Source organism: Poecile atricapillus, chromosome 1 (genome assembly GCF_030490865.1).
Source record: "Poecile atricapillus isolate bPoeAtr1 chromosome 1, bPoeAtr1.hap1, whole genome shotgun sequence".
Lineage (NCBI taxonomy): Eukaryota > Metazoa > Chordata > Aves > Passeriformes > Paridae > Poecile > Poecile atricapillus.
In genome coordinates this window covers 4,505,427-4,529,793 of record NC_081249.1, presented here as the reverse complement: position 1 = coordinate 4,529,793, position 24,367 = coordinate 4,505,427, and the positions used below count along the sequence as shown (strand labels likewise).

The following is a 24,367-nucleotide window of genomic DNA, read 5'->3' as shown; positions in this document are numbered from 1 at the left end:
ACTACTTTAAAACAGGTCTGTGAATGATAAACAAGAAAAACATGTCATTTGTTAGAAAGCTGAAATTGGAAAATGGAGTTCTTAACCTTTTAGCAACTTCTTTTGGGGGGGAATGAGAAGGGGTAAATGGCCTAGAAGACAAATCAGAAAAATCAGATTTACAACCAGTGAATTAGTAGGACAGCAACTACACTAAAATATATTTAAGTGATTGTTATCAATTAAAAAAAAAAATAAAAAGGAAGAGAACACTAATTGAGAGCTCCTTCTTTTTAAATTTTAAAAATTACCTTTTGTGTTTTACTTTTGTCTAGCTCACAAGAAATTCTGCATGTGCCTTCACGGTCTAATCTAAAATTCCCAGTATTTCAAAGACCACCCGACCACAAAAATCTGGCCAAATACAAACCTTTCTTATATTACTACTGCACAGGCATTGATGTCAGCATGTTTTATGATCTCCTGTCCTGCTGCTCACAAATGCCAGTGCTGGGGGTGAGAAACAGCTCTGTGTGCACTGTTACATGGAGAGGGGAATGTTCAGCAGCTGGGCAATGATCCAGTCTAAAGATGGTCGTGCCCTGTCTTCACCTGGGAGTGGATAATTCCCAGTAGCACCAAAAGGCACCTTGGAGTGCTGGTTTCCAGAATATTCAGGCAAGTGGGCCCTTGCCAAAGGAAATGGGGATTGTTGGATTTTGCACCTACAGCAGCTTCTCAGCAGCTGCTGTCTCACCGTGCCTTTTGTGGTTTGGATCCATCTCACCCAGGGGTTTGGCTGAAGCCAAGTATTTCTGCTAGCATTCCCACAGAGCCATTCCCAGGATGCTGGATTACTCACAAGCCTGGATTAGCATCTAATTAAGCCTCAAAATCCAGCAAATCTAACTGGCTCAGAAGAATGCTCGTATCCCATTACCAACCTATCTTCACTTCTCTCAACTGCAGCAAGGACTTCAGCAGCCAGAAGTGAACAATTTATCAATCAGAGAGTCAAGTTTGACAGGAACTAATGTCTTGGTAAAAAGTACAGCATTTTATGCAAAGGATCAATCTGTTATGCTCTTGCAATTTTTAATGAAGCTAAAGGCATCCTATTTATTTTTCTTTCTGCAATTCCCTTTAATTGCACCTCCACAGGTCACTGTACCAACACCTTTCATTACATCACTCATATTGCTATTTATATTAATGTCTGAGATGAGGATATGACAACCAACACCAGCCCAATTTCTGGAAACCCCTACAGAAATCAAAGAAACTTCCAGCAGCACAATCATTTTGTAATACTGGAAAATTTAAGGATCTCTCTTTCTCTCTCTGGAAATTTGCAGTGCTGTGCAACTCTCACAAGCCTTTTAATATTTAAAAGGAAATCCTTCAGTAAGACAAAGCCAGCCAATACACAAGGGTTGGGTACTCATAGGTTGACTTTCGCTGATAAATTTTACAGCTGCTGAGCACAAGAGATACCAAAACCCCTTGCTACATTGCATTCAGGTTGATGCAACATGCACATCCTAAACACAATCCTTCACCTTAAAAACAGAACAATCCCCTCCACCTAACTTCTTTCGCAGCCCCTGGACAAAAGACTTATTAAAATGCTTCATCTATTTCCCTCAGCATTTAAATTACGCCAAGAAACCCATGACAATATTTCTAAAACTTGCGAAGGCAGCGGGATAGAATTAACCTGTTCCCAGGGCTGGGCTCAGGTTTAACCACTCCAACTCAAAGCACACCCCCTGAAATCCCTGGCTATCTCACCGATGGTATCAGATTACCTGCGAGGCTGCAGCCAGGGGAACACAACTTTCTGACACTTTCCTGGGACGTGGTGTTGCATTCCCATCAGAGGAGAGCTGGGTCAGCAAGAAATATTGATATTTCTTACAAGGGATAGTTTGGAATGCTGTGATTTGGAGCATCCTGTCTTCCATAATAAATAAAAGATATTTTCCAGTATCATCTTTACTCAATGCTCTGTTTTTTTTTCACTCCTCTTCCCTCCTTTTTTTTTTAAGGTGTGGTTTATTCTTACACCTGAAGTTGGTTAACAGGAACATAATAATCTCAAAACATATACATTTTTTGAAATATATCAGAGAAAGAGATCACTGTGAGTTACCAAGTGACCACACATGGTTATAGTGTAGTCTATCACTGTGTTTCATCTTCCATACAAAACTGCTCGAGAGCATTATTTTTCTTAATGTGTTGTAGGCTAAAAATGAACTCTCAAGGGTTTCCATTGCTCTCCTTGTTGCCAGAGCAACAAAGCAGTGCTCACCTGAATTTCTGCCAGTATCAATTTACAAGCCCAGATGAAGTTTGTGATGTAAGCAGGTGTCACTCACAGCATTTTTACCAGGAGACACATTTTTAGTGTGAAGGAATGCCAGGAAAACTCAAGAATATATCAGTATTTCGTTTGTGCTACTTGGTTACCGCTCCTCCTCATTCAAGTGTTTCCCTCAAAATATCTTGGCCAAGGACATTCAAAGGGAAAGGGTAATACTTAAATCTTTTATATGAAATCCAGTGCACTAAGAAGACTTTGTTCACCAACTCAGAAGAAATCTCACTAAAGATCCTACTCAGAACCTTTCCTAATAAATTCCTTCCTAAAACTCTTTGTGGTGAGGAGATAGGAAGGTTCTGAGGTGAGGGGAGCAATGAAGTGAAACTTTTTAAGAGCATACAAGTTGTTTTCACTTTCTGAATTGAAAGAGGTGTTATTGTTTAACACTATCCATCCAAAATCCATACTGTGTTTTGGTTTGGAACAAGTGACAAAAGCATAACTTCTATTGCCATAGGGTAGAAAAAGAAGGAATACACCTCTGGAGTTGTTATGTGTTAAAACCAAACCCAGGAGGACAATGTGTAATTCTTAATTTAAAGATATTTGGAAAGAGCTATGGAAAGTAGAACACTGAGAAAACAGCTAAGCTCTATGGCTTATTTCATGTAATTCACAATTTTTCTCCTCTTAAAAACTAAGAGGCAGAGGGAGAAGGAGACAAGCTCAAAATTCCTTCCTGTTTCCAACTCCAAATTCCACAAGAAATCATTTTCAGACGTTGAATCACAGCATCAATTATTTTACTCTACTGAGCCAAGCAATCTGAAAGTGCAAGAATTGAAAAGAAAACCACAGGCACTTCCAGTTATGACGTGAAAGACATAAGTTAGTTAAAAAAAACCAAAAAACCCCACAGTGTTTTATTTTCACACACATGACGTGCATCTGTGTAAATGCACCATTCCTGAAAAAAAAAAGTTTAAAAAAAAATAAAAAAATCTTTCCTTGTTCCACACAGAGTCAGATACAGAGGCAGTGTGAATCACAGAGCTATATGAAAGGATTTTGGGCAGAAAATTGTCTGGCTTGGGAAATTCAGAGCTAAGCTTTTTTTTTTTTTTTTTTCTCCTCATTTCCCATACAGATAGCAAACTGCTCTGCTATCAAAATGCAAAGGAATATTTTTTCCTTTTTTTATGTATAAAAAAATCCTCAGCCTTGCACTGTTTATCTTTACAATCCAAACACTTAGGCCAGTGTTACAGAGAAGCCTGCAACTAGAGAAAAGAAAAAAATTGTCCTATCTGCAAAGAAAACACCTCATTCTGACCTCAGCATGATGATATGCATTTGCAGAATAGAAACCTGGTCAAATACATCCTCCCCTGCCTTCTCCCACTGTTGTTTCCAGTCCCACCACGTGTTTGTTTTCATCCAGGCAGGACAAACACACTTTTCATTTGATTGATGCCAAAATGAACACCTCCAACTGCTGCTTGAGCTGAAAAACAAGCCAGCATAAAGATTTCACTTCACAGCCTGTCCATACAGACAGGTACTTCTCCTCTGAATTTCAAGGTTGCTGAGCTCAGCCAAATTAAAAAAAAAAGAAAAAAAAAAAAGTTGTCTTTCTTATTTTGTTTTCTTTTTGTTACACCTTCCCTAGAAATACATCAGAACACAGACCTCACTTTCTTGTCTGTCCATACATATGCAGATCAGCCTTTTCTAAATATCAAACTCAGAAAAAATGCAACAAAACCCTACACAAGGTGGGGGAAACTGAAAGGTTTCTTTTTTTTTTTTTTTGTGCACCAAAGTGGAACGCCATGAAGTATTAATTTTTATAAAATCCCAAAAAAATTCAAAGCCAAGCCGTTACATTTGGTTGTATGGAGCATCTTTGTGCTTCAAGACCAGTTCTAATCCACACACTCACCAGTGGTAGCATCCTTGTAAATTAAGAGAGGTAGTCTTGTTTTACTCTAAGGCTGAACAAGTTTGTTTCCCAGTTTTCACCACCTTGGACTATTTTGTTACAGCTCTCAGGGAGGGTGACCCTCTCAAGTGGCAGCAGTGATCCTGAGGGAAAGAAACCACAAACCAACATTTCTTCTTCATCTCCCTTGCTTTTTCTCTGCTGCTTAAGTCTGACTTTTCTCCCTCCCCCACATCATAAGCACAGTTTCAAAATAAACTGATGTAAACAGAAAGCAGTATTCATTTAATGCAATTAATAAGAAAGAGTATTAATTTTTTTTCTCTTTTTCTACAGTCAGGCTCGATTAGTTAGAAAATACTGACAGCTCCTTTTTTTTGTGAAAGAAAGATGGGTAATTTTGTTCAGACAGTGGAAGAACATCATGGTGTGGTTTTTTATATTTTTTTTTTAACTTTTTTTAGTTTTGGTTTGCTTTTTTTTTTTTTAAAGAAGGTACTGTAGAGAGCATAAAGGCTCATTGTACTGCAGTAGCAAATCCAGTACCGTAGCACTTCAGAGGTGGCTAACAGTGCTTTGGTTCAGAACCAGTGTTAGAAAATAAAGCTATAAAAGTCACGATGCAGGATATTTGGTGGGATTTTCAACAGCGTTCTGCAGGAACGTAGAAAGGACTGAGGAGGCATTGGCTTCTTCCCCTTGGCAGAGCTCTTTGTCCTTGGCCCCGTTTTCAAGTCTGTTTTCGGGATCCAGCCTCTCATTTCCACCGGTGGCGCACGAGGGAGGACTCGTCGTTGACCACGTCATTGTCCGTGTAGCGGTGCTGGCAGCGGGGTGGGATGAGCAGCAGGACGATGAGGACCAGCAGGATGATCCCACACAGGCTCATCAGGGCGTAGGAGGCGATCCAGAGCACGGGCTCGTGGAAGGAAACGCTGGAGACGCAGTTGCTGGCGACGTCCGCTGTGGTGAAAGGGCCCTCGATCTCAGAGACGGGAGAGCCGTCAGCTTCTGGGGAGTTACAGGAATCGGGTCAGAGACACGGAGGTCAGGTCTACAGACACTGTTTAAAAAGTACTTGTGTATCCCTCTGCCCCTGTCACGGCACGTCTCGGCACCCTCGTGTTTTACCGCGTTTCTCATCGCAATAAAAATGCAAGAATCCCATGTTTATAACAAGGGGCTCTGAAGCATAAGGAGATCGTGACTTTCCCACACCTCCACAGGCTCAGAGAGAAGAGGCATTGCAGTCAGTCAAAGCCCAAACCACTGGATCACTCTTTTGCCTCTGCACTAATCTTTCAAAAATGCCCATTTAAATACCCTACAACACCCACCCTGGTGTAGGGCGGGGCCTGGGCAGCTTTTTGCTCGTTTCTGGCATTTCCAACAACTGGAAAAGCACCTCAGGTGATTCTATGAACTTCTGTGTTTGCTGTCTTCTTACTGAGCAGCAGGAGGGTTCATCAGCTTCACAGATACCTTAAAGGACTTTATCCTAAACACAAAGTGCAGTGTGGAGAGCAGCACAGACACTCTTGTGGATGAAAATCTAGAAGGAAGGTGAGGTGAGGCAGGAGAGCTGGGTGACAGCTGTCCACAAAAGGGGAGTGGAAGAGAGAAAGTCAGGAGTGAGGAGCAGGGACATGAAGTAGCAAAGGTGTTGGGCCAGGAGAGCTAACCCAGCAACTCAAGAAATGATGACAAAGTTAAGGCAAGAAGCAGTCATAATTCGCTTCTCTAGTCAGCCACTGCCATGACACATCTGAGTATTTTTTCATGAAGGCCTCAGTTTTAACTGTCCTGCTCGATTTCTCACACATTTTACATACAGGCACACTCTTGCCAGATGGGAAGTGATCCCATCCACTAAAAACTGTATCTCTAATTTTCACATATCTTAGTCACAACTCTGAAACCATGTTTAAAGAGATTACCATAAACTACACCCTTGGAAGGAAGAAGGGAGCCTGAATTTTGCAAAGGTGGACTTCAAGGTTCTTAAAAAAATGCAGAATAGGTTGGTTGCTTTATCTGCATAGATTTTGGTCATCATTCAGTCCCTGGCCTCATAAGACCTCATATTATTTAAAGATTTAGGGTTTTTTTTAGACTTAATTCAACTTAATTGTGGGCTGGTGTTGAAAGGGACAATCCTGCACCCTCACTCCTGTCCCTCACAGCCCCTTTCGTGTTGGTGGAGGGAATGGGAGGCTGCAACTCACAGATCAGATGGGAAACCAACCTTCACAACAAACAAAATGCCCAAACAAGGAATTTTCTGTGGAATCACTCATCTGAACCAACCCTTTCCTCACCCCTAAGTGTGGGAAGACTCCTTTAGCAGGAATATGCTGTGAGAGCGAACTGGGGGCACCCGAGGCTGCACCCACGAGGACCCTGGCACTGGTGAATAACCAAACACCCACTCCCCAAACTCATTAGATGGTAAAATTCTGCCTAGAAGGTCTGTGGCAGAAATAACTTTTGTCCAGAACCCCCAGGATTGCATTTTGTCCACTGTGCAATTATTTCTTCTGGACATCTCACACCCTGACACCACTGGTTTGTCTCTATGAATTTCTGCAGCAACACCAAACTCAACCACACTTAACACCAATTTGAAAAGCAAGGCCTAAGTATCATTACTTAGTTGTATTTTGAAGAAGTTGGGGGAAAAGAAAAAGTGGTACAATTTTGCACCTTGGAAATAGCTTTGAAAATAAACAGTCTCTAATTACTCATTATTTGGCTCCAGCACAATAATTACTCCTATTAAAGAAGACAACACAAAACTGTTGCCATAGTGGCTGACATTTTAAATTGCATTTAGAGAATGCTTTGATAGCAGCACAGCCTCTGCTTTCTTCCCTCCAAAAGGGAAAAAAAAAGTTTTCCCTCACACTCTTCCACCCCCAGAGAAATTGAGAGGAAATTTGCTTAAATTGTTCAAAGAAACAAAATAAACTAAGTCACACACACTCAGCATATTACACATTAACTGAATTAGAGTATTTTGATGTATTATTTTAGACTATCTGGTGGTACCTAACTACAGTACTTTTATAACTGTAGATTTTAAACTGAGATTTTCTTCATTGTTGATGATTGCAGGACAAAAAAAGGTGCCTCTGGAAAAATGCTATTTTCTAGCATTTGCATAGAACTCAACACACGCTAGCTCACCCACTTGGGTGGTTATAAAGGCAGTAAACCTGGAATTAGATTAAATTCATCATAGAATTGTAAAATACAGCTTGAAAGGGGCCCTGGAAGTCACCTAGACCAGGATCCTACTCAGAGCAGGACTGTCAGGATCAGTGGATCAGTTCTGCTACAGATTTATCCAGCCAGATCTGGCAAAACCCCGAGGAGGGGAATCCTGTTTCAGTGCTTTCCCACCCACCTGGTGAAGAAAAAAACCAACCTTCCTGAATGTCCCTGGTAGATGATGCTCTTACCTAATTTCATTTTCATTTACCATGGCTTCCATTCAGCATAAGGCCTTCCAAAACCCCAGCTCTTTTCCCATAGGACTATTTTTATTTATTTATTTATTTATTTATTTATTTATTTATCTATTTATCTATTTATTTATTTTTATTTTTTTGTTTGGAAAGGGACCTTAAAGATTATCCAGCTCAAACCCCCTGCCATGGGTAGGGAACTTTCCATTAGACCAAGTTGTTCAAAGCCCCATCCAACCTGGCCTTGAACATTTCCCGGTTGCTTCACTAAAACCAGCTTGTTGATCTGAACATCCTGTCTCAAGAAGGGACCTGATCCAAAAACCTGTCCTATAAATACTGGGTTATCAACAGGCATCTCAAAATTATTTGTCTGAATAAGTCTTCAAGGGTTTCATGTAATGAGGAAAAGGCGAATTTCCTGCTACAATGGAATAGCTTCCTGCAGCCATCTAACTTTGCTCATTCTTGGTACATCCTGGAGAACGAAAATGGTCCAAGAAATAATGTGGGATAAGCCAGTTCTCATCTCCAGCCAAGTCTGAAAAGTAACCTGGAAGTCCAGTGAAATTCAGGTTTTTAGTCCTGTTCCCACAACTGTTTTATTCATCATATGCAGCTCTAACAGCATACAAAAACACAGATTTAATTTAATGTTCACACTAAGACAGCAAAGGTCATTGCAAAAGCCGCTGAATGGCCTTTAACATTCCTCTGTTTCTGAAGACTGAGCCACCAGTAATTCAGTTTAATTTATGCCCACAGAAGGCTCCAAATAAATGCCACTGATAGAGTTGCTATGAGGGCATGGCTGGCCTCCACGGGAAGCCAGTTCTGCAGCTCCATCCCTCACCACTCACAGCCGTGGCTCTCCCATCAAAGTGCTGTTAAATATGGAAAGCACAGGCTGTGAAGAAGTGAAACTCAGCATAACTGGCACAATCCAGCGAAATGTCATCTGCCCCGCGTGAGTGGAACCCGACAGCTCCGCACGTCTCGTCTCAGCCGCTCAGCTGATTCCTCAGGGAGCCGAGTTCCCGTGATGCTGGGCTCGGAATATGCAGAAAACGTGGATAAGGGGACAGGGAGGAAATGTCTGGGAGCACCAGCTGGGTGTCACCACATGGCCAAGCTCATGGAAATTCCAATGGCAGCTCCATTCAGCAAGCTCAGCTCTTCCTCTCTGGCAGAACTGCACGAGGTGGTCAGACTATGCCTGCAATATTAACACCGAGGTGTTTCTGTGGTTCCCTGATTGTTTCTCTCAACAAAGAGGGGCTGGCAAAGCAGTTCTGATGCACAGCAGCTGCCTCGTGTCCCCTGCTGACCACATGTGCTCAATGAGTTCTGTCAGATGCCCCTTCCTCCCTCCAGGACAGGGACAGGAGGCAGCTCCACACTTGCTCCAGCTGCACTTCGGAGGCACCAGGAAGAATGAGACACAGGAAAACCTGACCTGCAGGATTTGTCCAGTTACACTCTCCTGCCAGATGCATTCAAAATGTGACTTTCATCACTGTGTGCCCATAAACCAGCTTGTATCAATATCCAGATCTCTTCTGGGAGCAAGCTCAAAGCTAACAAATCTCAGCTTTTTAACAATGGAGAGATTAAAAATAAAAATAAAAAAATAAAAAAGCTTTAAAGCTGCCCTAGAGCTACAACTCAACCAGCAGTATCTCTGGTTTTCCCCTCTATGACTGCATTAAGCACTCCAGTCCTAATTACCTTTACATTCTCTAAGACCTTGCAGAAACACTGCCAGTTCCAGTCCTTTTCTCATGCAAACCTCAGGTGAGACAATGTTTTTCAGTCCTGTTTTTTCAATGTCCTGTTCGGGACAGAGACCTGGATATGGGTGCACATCCTTCCCCTCCTCTTCCACTTGGAGGTTTTTGCAATGTCAAAGGTCAAAGCAATGTCTGAACAAGGAGAGGAAACACCAAAGCTTTTGGGTTTTAGCTACCCTTGGTGAGAAAAGAGAAATAAAAGCTAACCAGCACAGGAAAAGCAGCCAAAAATGATGAGCTTTTTCACATCTCCTCAGCAGCTAGTTAATTCATTAATGGCTTTCTGCTTATGATGAGAAAAGTAATTGTTTAGAATTAACACAAACACTAATGTGAGTCACTTAATGTGAGTCCCATTTTCACCTCAGCTCTTTCTCTGCAAATTTCTGAGGGGCTGAACAGGCTCAATTAAGAGAAAAGTGTGAGTAAGGCACTTCACACTGCAAGAGCTGGCTGAAGAATCCATTTATGCACAAGTCAGAGCAGGAACCAGCCCAAAAGGAAGCTGGATTAGAAACAGGGACTCATCTGATGGAACAGTTGGGGAAACTGCACACACAGACAGATGTCCCAGAAAGATCATCCCTGTGAGAGGGAAGAACCCAGCACACATACCCTGAGCTGAGGCTGATTCACTTCATGCCAAAAGATGCTGCAATACAGTTTTGGGTTTTCTTTTCTTTTTTTTTTTTTTTTTTTTTTTAAATCTTCCTTTGGAATGTGAATAGCTTGGAATTTCATTGAAATACACCCTTCACACTGTGGGAGTAACCACACTTTCCACCAACAGGTAAGTGGCAAAAGTGTTTCTCTGAGTTTTCCTCTCTCCCCAAATCCTGAGAGATTTTTCTCTTACCTGCACAGGGACTCACTGCAAAGCCCACTCTCCTCTGGGCTCTGTCAAAGATGACATAAAATCCTTCCATGACTGTAGCACCAATGACCAGAGCGTTTGTGGAGGAGGAGATGCCGAATCGGTAGCACTGCAAATTATCTCCTATCACAAGGATGGGTTGAATATAAAGCTGTTGAAAATAAAAAAAAAAAAAAATAAAAAAAAAAAAAAAAAAGGAAGCCAGAGCGTAAAAAGCAACACCTCACGGCAGTTGGAAGTTCAGAATTTTTCATTTTTATAGTTCAGGCATGCAAATTCCACTGGAAATGGAGAATGGATAGGGGCAAACAGATTTTTGTACGTGATTTAAAACTGGTCAAAGCTAACAGGCAGGTAAGAGGTAAAGTGGATTCTAAAATAAATTTGAACACAGTCAGTCACTACATGCAGGTCAACAGCAAATTCTCGAGATTCTCACTTTTCACCTTATTTTCCATAAGGGAAGGATGGCTGAGGAAGAACTTGGGAGATTAACTCAAATGAAAGAATAATTTAGTCATTAAAAAAATTATTAGGATGGAGTTGATTCAGAGAGCATTCAGTGTCAGCTTCAAGGTTCTTGATTTTATAAATTCAAGGCACATTTCACCCCCTGTCTCCTGTGGGAAGATGAATGATTGCCAAGCTACATGATCAATAGAGAAAAAGCTTATCATAAGGCTTTACTATATTTCAAGTTAAAATGTACTTAATAGGTTCATTCTTTCCTTTGCTCCTGCCTGTCCCTTGAGGTAAAAGAATGTATTAGTAATGTTAGAGGATACCAGCCTGTACTGCAACTTCTACTGGGAGGAGAAGGCAGAGAAGAAAAACAAAAGTGGCATATTGTATTCTGAAAGTTGGGATGGAATATTAATAAAAGATAAAGCAGGTGAGTTACAGAAACTGGTGAAGAGCTCACAAAGGGTCATTGCCAAGATTTTCATATTCAGAAGAAGTTCTCCAACTCAAAATGCCACGAGAAACAAATCAATTCCCTTCCCAAAATGAGAAGATCAAAACAAGCAGAGACATTCTGTATTGACATCTGATGTGGCCAAAGCTCATGAAAACAAAACAAAACCTTGCCTGTTTTCCCTGAAAAATTAAAAAAAAATAAATTCCCAACTAGATGGACTGCACTGAGAGAGAAACTCTTCTTTGTCCCTTTCTTTTTTGCTTTTAGCTTTCACAAGTTTGTTATTTTCCCTGTTTAAAAATTGATATTTAAAACTCGATTAAAAAAGGTTTTCCTTGCATGCTATAAGCCCTAATAATAATAATAATAATAATAATAATAACCCTATTACTGCTAAAAACAGCTCCTATTTTTAAGAGCATGTGCTTTATAATAATAAAAATAAATGCACAGATGAATAAACAAAGAAGGTTGAGACCTGTGGTAGGATAGAGATCCGAAACGACCTACTGGAGTTTTCATCCCTCAGGTAAATGGAGAGTTTGGGAAACAAGGACCAGGGTTTTTCAGTTCTATCCCAGCATGCAAGCTGTGAACCAGTCCAGAAACCAGAAGAGAATTCTTGTATCTGTAAAACAAACCGACCAAACAAAATTATCCTTAGACATTACAGACATTTAGATAGATTTTTGTGAGTGATCACGACCACTATTCAATACTTCTTTCATTTACATGGAGAAATTCAAGAACACAAATCTGAGCTGCTTTTTTAAGGGCCAAAGCAAAACCCCAAACCTCAGTGCCCAAAACCATGATCTGGAGAATGGGGAAGAGGCAAAAGCAAGTTTAGCTCTCCCTTCCCTCCCCATTTTTGTCTCATTATTTCCTCTACTGCAGTGAGCACATGTGGCCTCCCTGAGCAATCGCTTCCACAATGGGATTTTACTGCCTCCCTCCCTCCCTCCTCTCACCAAACACTAATGTTTTGAAGCAGCATTTTCCATTTTATAAAAACCACAAACCAAAATGCAATCCACGTGAATATATAATGAGACACTGAGGTCACCTCCCTTCCTCGTGCACCTACAGCTTCTCACTCAGCTTCAGAGTTTTGAAGCCAAGGGCTAAGCCAAAAATCTCCTGGCATCTAAGGCACTCAAGGTTTGTTGGAATGGAAAGAAACACATCCCTCTGTCTCTTCTGCTGCCCTGTCACTCCCTGCCAGTACAACCTGACATGCTTTTGAAATAAAACTGATTTCCAGTACTTTGTAATATATCCATGGAACGAACAAAACTAAAAGCAAACCTCTACAGAGCTTGTTAGGCTAAGACAAACATCTTGCTCAATGTTTCTGCTCCCTGAAGCTGACCTGCTGCCAGATCTGAGCAAAACCCTTCCTCGTTTTTCTGCATTACTTTGGCTGGTTCTTGTTCCCTCACCAAGCAGCAGTCAAGGGAGGAGCTTGGTCTGAGGCTGCAGAGCCAAAGCTTCCCATCTGGATGAAGGGAAAAGATGGAACCCAGCCTCTGCACTCTCCTCATTTGTATTTATCTGTGGTATGGATTGTTCTGTAAGCATCAGCTCATTCATTAAAATATGGCATTTTACAGGTGACAGGCGCTCAGCCCTCGCCACACACCTGCCAGTGAAGCCTTTGTCAGGGCTGCACAGAGATCCTTCACATTTCCAGAGCTCTGCTCTGCTCTTGGGCCTCAGCAAGCACAGACTCATGTGAACAAGGAGATTTATCACCACTAACAGGCCTTTTACCCTTAACTCTCAGTTGATGCTGAAGTGCATCCCTTGGCACGGGGCAGAACACTCTTCCCTCACAGCGAATTCCCAGGCCAAACCTGCTGAGAAATACAGTTCTCCTCTCTTTCCATTTTGTCTTGAAAAGCAGATCTGAGAAAAATTGCAAGATACCACCCAGCCAGGTCAGGCCAAGCCTATATAAGTGCTCTAAGTGCTTGCTTTAATTTCCCAGAAAGACTGCTTAATGCATTGCATTTCTCTCCCTTAATTCTGTGCAATGCATGTGGGAGATTTGAGTGCATGATAGCCTAAAGGCTATTAAAATAAAGACTTTATGATTATCTAAGCCTTCCTCCATTCAACTTTTTAACTTAACATTGTATTACTGCTGTCCTGACTTCAGCTCAGTGAGGTGTAATAGGTGCCCCCCTTCCCTGGCTCATCTCTGCCCACCTGCCAAAATCACCACCCTTCAACACCAAACTGCATCCAAACTGCTGCTCCCTGAAAGAGTTCAGCCCAAATAATGTGAGTTTTAAAAACCATCTGCACCACTAAAGAGCACAGAGCTCACAGCCTTGTGTTTTTTAACTGAGCTGAATAAAGAAATGTGTCGCACACAGTTATCCCAGCATATCTGAGGGGGAAATAACACCTGCCTGGGGTGCTCATAACCAGCAGGATGAGCAGTGAGGAGCAGGAACTTGTTAACCTGGCTCACCTGTGGTCAGAAAAGTGTGTCTGACTACAGAAGATGATTTTTTTTCTTTTCCAGTGGTACATCTCCTGCCAGAAGCACAGAGCTGCAGTGCAATTGCTGAAAATACCCATTTTCCTGACATTGCTCCTACACAGCTGGAATCCCATCCTTGCACCCTGTAACTACTTTCTTATTTGGTAGACTATCTCCTTTGTCAAAGTAAATTCTGGGGTGTGTGGAGGGAAAGGGGTACAGCATGAAGGTCCTTGATATTAAGAAGAACTCAGAAAAAATGCTACTTTCTGCATTTTTAATAGGAACAGAAAATAAACATTAAACAGAGCGAATGGTTCCCTTTTATTTTATTTTAATACTTTATTGATCTCTCCACTGTTTCCTTGTCAGGTGGAGGGCCCCAGTTCAAATGTCCTGGCCAGCATCAGAGGGGAGTGTGGAGCACTGTGCCCCACTTCCCACGAGGATTCCTCACCCACAGGGTGACCTTACAAGAGCTCTTGGAGTGGCTTCTTTCACTTCTCCCCCACATGCACTGAAATTGTTCCAGCCAACACTTAAGTGTTGTGCAAAGAGAAGAACTCGTAACTGGTACATTTATTTCAGATACTGGACATCTGCAGGCAGTGAAGAACACTTCATGCCAAATCTCTGCTCTCAATCAAGTGGGGAAAAAGGATCTCAATCTTGAATTATCAGCACACAGGCAAACACTCTGTCTTTGGGGCAGCTGCTTACTGTGTTTCCTGTGATTTGCATCAACAACCACTGTCTGATTGTGAGTCCATGACAAAAATATCCAGTTTGTTCACACTGAAATAGCTGGCGTTTATTCTCCCTCTTTAACCTTCTTGGTGCTGTTCCTTGTATTGAACAGAAATTTATGAATAGTTTTTATTAACCAGAAAATGCTGCTTCAGCCACTCCACACACAGAGAGCTCCACCATCCCCATGCCCTACTTCTAAAGCCCACTCTGTTTCCAAAGAAAGATGCTTTTGAACATAAATAATTCAATAATGAAGGTCAAAAGCAGCTTTATTGATATGAATAATCCTAATGAATGGCATTTATTCTAGACAGCACTAAGAATTATACTTGGAAAAGAACTGCTTGCAGCAGCAGGTTCTCCTACTTTATAAACACTCTGTTTTGAATGGAAAGACTGATTTTTGCATTCCCAATGCTTTGAATCAGAGCAACAGGGATTATGTCCATGTTTCTGAAACACTCAGAATAAAATACTCTGTCTATTCCCTATTTCTGATGCATTTCCACACACACACTTCTTGTCTGCACTTGTGCCCCCCCCACACCTTTTCCCTCTTCCTATTTCTCTTTTTTTTTCACTTCTTCCTTTCCATCAAAGGCCATCAGTCATTCCTCCTTTATTAACTGGGCTAGACCAGGGAAGGTTCTGCTCCCCTCAGGTGAAAAACCCACGACTTGCAGGCAGGCAGCAGAGATGACACTCCTTTCAAAGACCCTGTGATCCCTGTGAAAAGGAATTTCACATTTTTTTGAGCAGGTTTCATGGCATTTTCTTACCAGGGACGTGCGAGCTATTGCCTGCACCACGGCACTGAAGACTTTCTCTGGCAGTCGAAGGAGAGTGGTTCCACTGTCTACTATGGCTTTATCAGCATTGTACTGGGGAGGGGAGGGAAAAAAAAGAGAGAAGTTGTACGCTGTAGTTACTGTGAGGCAGATCCCACTGTCTCCTAACCAGAACAAAGCTGCTCCTTTTTGGCAGCTGCCTTCCCAGAACTGCATATCATAACTTGTCAGCAGCTCTCTCCAGCTGACAGCTTCAATTCCAGTGAAATCTGAGAGCAAAAAAAAAGAAAAAAAAGCAAGATACCATCAGCCTAGACACAAGAGTGGGTTTATCTGCACCGGTCAGGAAATTACTGTGTCACCACAGCTGGTGCAAATGGTCCCACTGCAGTAAAAAAGTGATGTCTGGCCCCTCTCAGCACTTTAATATTCAGTAGAGAGGTGTTAAACACTCTGATGCAGCTTCCAAGCCCTGAATCAAGGTCTCTGCTAGCAGGTAATTATAATTTAGACACAGAGCCTGTTTTAATGGCTGGCATATTTAATATAAGAATAACCAGAAAAAATTAGGCCTTATTACTTGTCTGTACTGGCTCAAGAGTACAAATGCCACACTGTTATCCCTTGACTGCTGAAAAGCCCTTACACAAAAAACCAAGAAACTTGAAGTTTTCGGTCTTGTTGCCCTAAAATCTGCACAGAAAAAATATAACAACACCCATAGCAAAAAGATCTGTTATTACTAAAAATTCAACCCTAAAATGAAGAGATTTCAGCAAACTTCAGGTACGGTAAATGAGGTATAAACTTTTTAAAGGGTAAATATTTTTTCATGAACTCCTTAAAAACTATGATTAACTGCAGGGATAAAAAAATGCAAGTAGCAGTGGCAGCTATTTGCATTAACTACTTTTGCTGCCAGCTTAGGCAGCAGGATTAATATAACTGAACTGTGACATGTTTATGGCATAATCATAAGACACAGGATGATATACAGCCTAAGCTACTTAGGAAGGGGTCAAACAGCAAGTGAATTTAAAATACACTGGTTTAGATGTTATCAAGTCACATGGAGTCCCTTTACAAAAATAAAACCCACCAAAAAAGTAAGAAAAGCTAACTCTGACAGTTATTTCCACGTTTCTTTTTGAAAGAGCTGCTATGGGGCTGCCACATAGAGCTGAGAGAAAAGCAAACTGGAAACCATTTACTACAAGCTTGGAAATACTTCTAAAGAGTGGAAAGAAATGCCAAGACATTTTGGAGTCCATTTTAACAGATCTGTACCACAAAATATGCAATCACTGGCAGCCTGGAGGGCCACCCTTGGAGAAAAAAATGGAGTTTAAAAGGTTGGCCATTGATGTAAACCTGTGCAAAAATCTGGGAGTAGCCAGATTGCTCACACAAGGGCTGAGCACCAGGTTTTGCCTTCTTGGCTTTCCTGGTTAATATTTACCAGTGCAAAGTGCACTGCTGGCAGGACTTCTCCCAGCCCTGGCTGCCAGGCTCAGGACCACAGCTCTGGGCACATTCCCAGCATTGAAGCAAGGAAATTCTCCCTGGCAAGGAAAGGAGCAGTCCCTGGTGAAGGCTGTGAGAAAGTGTTCCATTTCCTAGAAAACAGCAGAGAGGAGAGACGGCACACAGCTCCTCATCCCAGAGTGAATCACGCATCCTCTGCGAGCTCCTGGCCAGCCAAACTTTAATTGTGCTGCTCTGATTTTACTGCTCTTCCTCTGGGTTTCTGTGGGAAGGTCTCCTTTGATCCAGGAAGGTTTGATCCTTCTGCACCACTGCAAGCAACCCCTGGCTCAGAAAAGAGCAACAATTACAGGAAACTTTCCTGACACACCACTGAATTTTTCAGTGAGTTGTTTTCTGGCAACAGCATGCATTACACCACTGAAGGGCTCCCCTTCAAAAACATGTTGACTGTTTTTTAAGGCAAGAAAGAAAAGCAAACATTTACTTTAAAGGATCAGTGGTTTTGCTTTCCTAACAGCACAATAGAAGCATTTAAACAGACCTTGTTCTGCTTATTGAGTTGAAAGATGCTGCGACTCATTTTAAATAATTGATATGGCAATATGATTTCAATATTTTGCATGGAAATATAATATTTATGCACATGCAATATTGCAATAATGGATTTCAGTTAATTTATATGAACTATAATAACTTTAAACTTATCACGTCCCATTGATCTCCAACTAAGAGCATGAGAATAAAATGAAATTAGGATGTCCAAAGAAACTGGGGCATAAAAAATACAGAACTGAAACAAAAACAGGAGTAGCAACAAGCAAAGGTAAGAAAGAGGTAAAACACACACATACACATATATCCTCCACAAAAAAAAAAAGAAAAAAAAATGAAATGGCTTTGGAATAAAAATTGCAACAGCACAGTCTCATTAGACTGATTCAGATAGAGCAGAACATTATTCCTAATAGAAACAGAAGGCTTATCCATCAGGAATAATAACTGCCAACCATAAGAGAGCAAAAGTTGATTGCAAAAACATAAAATAAAAAAGGAAGCCTAGGATGAGATCTTTAGAAAGCAACCCAGGGTGACACCTGTCCACTGCCATCACGAGTTGTGAGCTTAGACAGCTCCACAGGGGCCAATCCAAAATCTCCCATTTCCTTTCTTTGACCAGAATTGCTTTAATTCAGCTCCCAGGAGACTGCCATGCACATCTGCTTGCCAAGACAAAACTGACCAAGGAGGGGCTTTTTCCCCAGGCAAACCTGGATTTCCCAGAGGAACACAGAAGGGCCGATACCTCTCTGCAGTCCAGCTCCAGGTTCTGTCCCCCGACCTCCAGTTTGAGGATTTCAACCTGGTAGTACCACTCCTCTTTGATGGGTGTGTACCAGATATCCCCCCTGTACAGACTCGGCTCAATTCCACCCAGCACCTAAGGGAAAGGAGGAAAGAAGTCACACGCTTTAAAATCCCACCTGTTTGGTTTTGGGGCACACAAAAAGGGGGATATTTAATTGTGATGCTCAGGGGCATCCAGGTTTTAATTCAACATCATTTATTAGGATTTCACTGTCAAGTTTTCTGTCAATAATAGAGCAGTATGAAACATTTAGACATTTAACAGAATACCCATGCTGGGTCAAATTATCAGTATTTTCACCTAGCACCTCACACTGATTCTGTTATGAAAACTCCACTGTTTAAAATTAAAACAGTATCTTCAGTGGTTAGAAGAAATCTAATGTATAAAAATGGGGCAGAATAATGAATTTACATGTGAAAAATCTGCTTTATCAGATCAGAAAAGCTTTAATACTGTCCAAGAAGATTTCAGTTTTTCTTACACATGTCCAAAATGGAATCCCATCCTGTCACTGCCATCACTGTTAGCTTCCATCAAAACCTAGGCTGAGGATGGCTTGGGAGCATTTGTGGGCTTTCTGACTCTGAACTAAACCTAAAAAATTTCTCTCCTGGTCTTCAGTTATATGAATAACATTTACAATATGTGAATTCTCTTCAAAATAAGTATTTGTGATCAGCTCCTGTGCTGAGATGTTTCAGCATCATTTGGGAACAGTCATTCCATCTCCCAATTCCAGATGCATCACGCCCCAATTCATGGTCCTGCTGAAGATGATGGAAAGACTTCCCAGAGTAAAAGCAAGCAGGAGATCTGATCTACAGATTTTTCCCTTTAATATGTTGTTGACAAAATAAAAAAAAAAAAGAAAAAGCCCCTTGATTCCTCTCCCCCTTTTCACATCATGTAAAAAAAAATAAATTACTGTAGCATTTTGATGAGATTGAACAAATTTATCAGCTGAATAAGGGACTGCTCAGTTTGAGAAATATAGCAGAATCTGCCCTGAGGAAACAGCACAACATTCATGTTTTTCTTTGTTAAAAGATGAAAAGTTTACTCAAACTTGAGAGAGAAAAAAAAAAAAAAAAGAATTGAGAATGAAAATAAATAACACTCAAATTTCGCCCAGGGGCTTAGCTTTCCTTTAAAAAATTAGAAAACATCTTTAAAATATGAAAACATATTTAAACACTGAATTTGGCAGGAGCAGGATAGTCAGAGAAAAGAGGGAGAGAGATGAACAAAGATACATCTTCCCTCTCCTATTGACAGATACCCACAAGACTACCTCCGTTGGTACCACTTCCAGAAACAGGGAGTCCAGCACCACACATCTGCAGGGAGAAAATGTTGGGGATCTTTGCCTGCCTCACGAGGGAATCAAAGAATGTCTCCACAGAACTCGAGGGCTTGAAGGTGTTGAAAAGCAAAACAAACAAACAGGGAAAAAAAAAAAAGAAAAAAAGAATTGCAGGGTTCATTAGAAAGTTTCTTCACAGAAATCAGCAAATCATTCAAACAAGACCACTTTTCATGAGTAAATTGAATTTCTGACAGGCAGCTGATGAAAGTTCTAGACATAATAAGCCATTAAAACCCCAATATCTGTCATTTTTCTGTTTCTGCTGTTTTTAAAAACATTTTTACTTTTGACCCATGTCAGCACTGCAGCCACCAAATCCCTAAAACACAGGAGTAATTTCCAATTGCAGTTTCCAAACCCAAACACCAGTTTCAGGCAGAAACTCCCACCGATAATTTCTGTTTGGAAAAGGCTTTGTGTTTTTAGAGCACTCAAACATACCTTGCCTTTCACACCTTTCCATAGTTAAAAAAGCAGGATTTTAAAGTCAAGATTTTCAGTTTTTCAACACTATTGAATTGTAACTCCTCCCTTCCCTTTTCCCTTCCCACTGACAGCCCATGAAGTCAATAAAAACTCCCACACAGCTCTGGAATAAAGCAGACTCGTCAGGCAGTGCTGAATCGTTTGTTCTGTCTAGGTAGAACTCACTTTGGGATGTGAAGGTTGAAAATTGTAACTTTGTAGTTTTCCAATCATGTTTTCAGTTTTAGATTTTGAAGTTATACAGTGTGGACTGTAAATTTCAGGTTTTAATTGAATCTTCTACCTGAATTTCCTGCCTCCAGAGGAGCAGGATGTGCTTGGTTCTATGTTCCTGGAAATCCTGTAGCTAATATTTGTTCTGAAATTATCCATCCACCTCAACTTTTACTTGATGAATGGAGAATGTGCAAGAATGAACTGCCAAGGGCTTTGCCTTGGACCAGTTTGGAGAAGTTATCCTCAGAGCTCTGATGCCTCCCTGCACACACATCCCACAACCACACTCTGGTTCTACAAGCTCTGTAAAAGCTCATTCATCCCAGGGGAGCTAAAATCAGCATTTCTGTCAGCAGAAAAGCCAAACCCCTCACATGGGACTGTGGTACCATCACAACCCAATTTATCCTTTCTGGAACAGAGACAGAAGATCCGTAGGAAAGGGTGGCTGGAAGGGTGGAGTCAAACATTTCTATTTCCTGTCCTTGTGAGGAGACAATCCGAGGGGCAGGGATGCTTTACCTTGGCTAAGGCATCGTAGGCAAGACCAAGGATCCCGTGCCATTTAACCCCTGGCAGGAAGAAGTTCTCTGACTCCAGGATGGTGGCAATGTTGATGGTGTAGCTGCCGTAGAGTCCCTTGGGCATGGTGATGACATCTGTGCCCAGCACCCCCGTCCAGCTGCCTTGGCTGTATTTCACTGTCACCTCAACCCCTTGAGATCTGTATGTGCTCGACCTTTAAAAGGAAAGGACACACTGAGGCACCACTGTTCATTTACTGTGCAAGACAGCAGAATATATTCGAGCTCAACTGTGCAGAGAGGGGGGAAAAAAAAAGTAAATTAAGTATGAAAAATATGTATTCGTACTGCTTGTAAAATCAGGAAAAAGCAGAAATTAAAAAAAAAAAAAACCAAACAAAACTCAAGGTCTCATTTTTATCCAGAAGCCATCAATAACTCAAATCTTCAGAATGTGGTTTTTTTTTTTATAAAATAAATAATCTAAGGTATCATGTCACCTAGGGCAGTGTCCCTGACTCAGACTGCTCCAAAGGAGCAACACTCTTTTAACTGGAGAAGGAATTTAATAAATGCCACTAGAAAATGGAAAGCTGCTGAATTCAAATCCAAAATTGAAATGCCAAACTAACTGAATAGCTGTAGACTAATTCCTCATTAATATTCCTGAAAGATCAGTTTTGAGTAAATTGGAATATTATTGTGAGTATTAGCAGTAAGACAGAGGTTTCCTAAATCTGCAGTTTGGCCTATCTGTGAGGAAGTAAGTAGAATTTAATATTATTAACAAATGATTTACTGACTTGGAGGAGGAAAGGAACAAAGTTTTTCTAGATCAGGGAAGAATGGCAAAGTAGCAGTGGAGTATGGCAAGCAAAGGAAGGAACTGAATCCTGTTTAAAAAAGGCTTAACAAAAACATTAGTAAAAGCTTCAGTGGATTTTTCATTTTAAAGATGTCTAATCCATAAATATTGTAATAATATCCCACCCACATCTCTACTGAAGAGCTACAAAAGTTCTGGATTCCCCCATAATTTACTCTGGGTCCTCTCCTTGGCACACAGCTTCCCCTTTTGGAGAGGCAGATGACCACACTCAGCTCATCTCAAGAGACTTTTCATAGCTTTTTGGAAAGTTAATTAAAGGGGAAAAAAAAAAAAACCATAAAATGAATTTATAACAGCATCTTTACATGTGTGTAGAGCAATAGAAAGTGCAAGGGTTTATCAGGTGTAGATACTTTGATCAATCCTGCTTTAATCTAGCAGACACATGAAGTGGCTCCACAGGCCCTGTGCCTGAGCTCACCAGCGTGAATTTGGGGTGATTTTTGTTATTGTGAGGAACAACCTTCAGATGGCAACGTGGACAAATTCCATAATTCAAACACTTTCTCCTGAGGGACATTTTGGCCATATGGACCATGGAACTGACTCTTCCTCACTGAGGAAGGGGAGGGGGGCAGGCCTAACCCTAAGCAGCTCTTGACACTCCCAAAGCCCAGCCCTTCAAGGGTTAACATCTAAATCAGCAGAAATACATGAGATAATATTTCAAAATGCAGGGGATTCCACAGATACTGTTATTACCTGCATCTGATCACTTCCTCTGCTCCTGTGTAATTCTGCATTTGTATGGCACTTACACAAAGGAACATCTCTGCTCAGGCAGGGTCTTCAGAACACCTCAGTGCCACTGGCAGTACATTTTATAAATCAAAATAGAGTCTGAATAATTAGCAGCGTGAGGGAAACTGGGGGGCAGGAAATGAAAGGGGAAATACAGGGTTCTTCATGTAGAAAAGTGTCTGGCTGAGCAGCAGAAGAGGAAATATCTGAAATCAGAGAGAAAATTGAGCACTGGGAGAATAAAGCGAAGCAAATCTGCAAATACAAGCAGTGCATGACCAGAACAGCAGCAGCACCCAGCTCCTCTTCCATAAGCAGGAAGAGCCTGATGGATTGAGCTGTGGACCGGGACACAGAAAGACTGGATTCATTTTCCAGCACAGCTGGTGACCTTTCCTGGGGAAATGCAAGGCAAGTCCCTTCCTCACCACTTGTGCCTCGGCTTCCCCACCTGTAGAAAGGGATACGAAGACACTCATCTCATTTGTAAAGTTCACAGATGTCATATTGAAGAAAGACTTTATTACTTCCTTCAAGGAGCAAAACTGGTAATGTGGGAAGGGATCTTGCAGTAAATTATATTCTGTTCTGCAAAACCACTTCCTGCCCCCTCCTCTTGCAGGTGATTAGCCACTCTGGTTTTTTTCACCTTTCCACCTCGCTGATCTAAAGGAAGAAAACTTTGGAGGTCAAAACTGGAGACTTGTAATTCATGGGCTGAGTGTTTTAAAACAAACACACAGCAGAGAAAAGAAAATTACAAACAAGCTGCTTTGGCTGGGATGAGAAAAGAAAAAATTCACCTCTTCCAGCAGGACAAAGTGTATCTTAGCCAGAGGAAAGGAATAAGGGCTCCTAGATCATGGTGCTGTAGTAACCCTACTCCCTTCTCCCTATCCTTCCCATTCCTATCTTCTCCCCACAGCAGCCACCAGAAACTCGGTCCTCAAACCTCAAACAGATCTCAAGCCCCAGCTGAGCAAACCAGCAATGGGGTAACTTTCTCTTGCAGAGCTAATCCTCATTACCAGCCCACAGCACAGGAGAGAACACAACCAAAATCTTATTTCTCATGTCACCATCCCTTTGCAGCAAGCTCAATGTGGCAACAGCAAATCCACCACGTGCAGGGAGCCCTGGAACACCGATCTCACCAAACAACTTTAAGACAAAGCAAACATGAAAATACAGCAGAAATTATTGATTCCTTATCAAGAAAGTCTCATCTAATCTGCAGGGCTTCCACAGAAAAGTTTATAATTCACCCCAAACCACAACCTGTACAGTGCACACAACCAACCTCGCAGGATAACACTGCAAAAACAGCGATTTCTTTTGTTTGGTGCTATATAACTTATTGTATTACCTCAATTTATGGCCTGTATTTCTATTACCTCCATATCTCTTGGAAAGATCAACTCCTGAGCAGCTTGCTTTTGAACCTTCAGATGGTGAGGCAGTAGTACTCTTTATTTATTTACTGAAATAAAACTAAATACTGCTCCTGAATACTGAAAGCCCTGAGCAGGTCAGATTTACATACTGCTGCAGAGCCATCACTGATCACTTGGGTTCAAGTGTAAAAATCCCTTTATATGTCTGTTTAAGTAGCTCTTTCATCATAAGTAGAGTGCTCAACAAAACTACCTGTTATTTTGAACAGCATGAGAAACAAACACCGTGATTTCTTTTCAGTTCAGGACAAATCAGGTCATTTTGCAAAACCTCATAGATCGTGGTGACTTACAGAGCATGATTATCACAGCAAACTCAGAACTTTTCACAGCAAAGGTTTGCCAGAGCCACTCAAAAGCCCAGGTTGTGAAAGGGTGCGTGGTAACAGCTTTACTCGCTTTGCACAAAAAGAGCCAGATAATTAAACAGCAGGATTGTATCACATAGATTATATGATACACAACATCATTTAACAAGTTAGTTCTGGAATTGCTCCAGGAGGGCTCT

General features: G+C 41.3%; 1 protein-coding gene across 1 annotated transcript in view; it reads right to left on the bottom strand.

Annotated features, from left to right (window-relative positions):
• The window catches only part of BACE2 (beta-secretase 2), a 49,620-nt gene continuing 25,253 nt past the window's right edge, over positions 1-24,367 (bottom strand). Inside the window, exons 3-9 of the mRNA XM_058826095.1 lie at positions 20,774-20,990; positions 19,467-19,595; positions 18,118-18,252; positions 15,318-15,419; positions 11,776-11,925; positions 10,361-10,529; positions 1-5,258 (exon numbers count right to left, since the gene is read on the bottom strand). Of these exons, the coding sequence (XP_058682078.1) occupies positions 5,005-5,258; positions 10,361-10,529; positions 11,776-11,925; positions 15,318-15,419; positions 18,118-18,252; positions 19,467-19,595; positions 20,774-20,990 (1,156 nt within the window). The 3' untranslated portion in view covers positions 1-5,004. The remainder of the gene's footprint in view (positions 5,259-10,360; positions 10,530-11,775; positions 11,926-15,317; positions 15,420-18,117; positions 18,253-19,466; positions 19,596-20,773; positions 20,991-24,367) is intronic.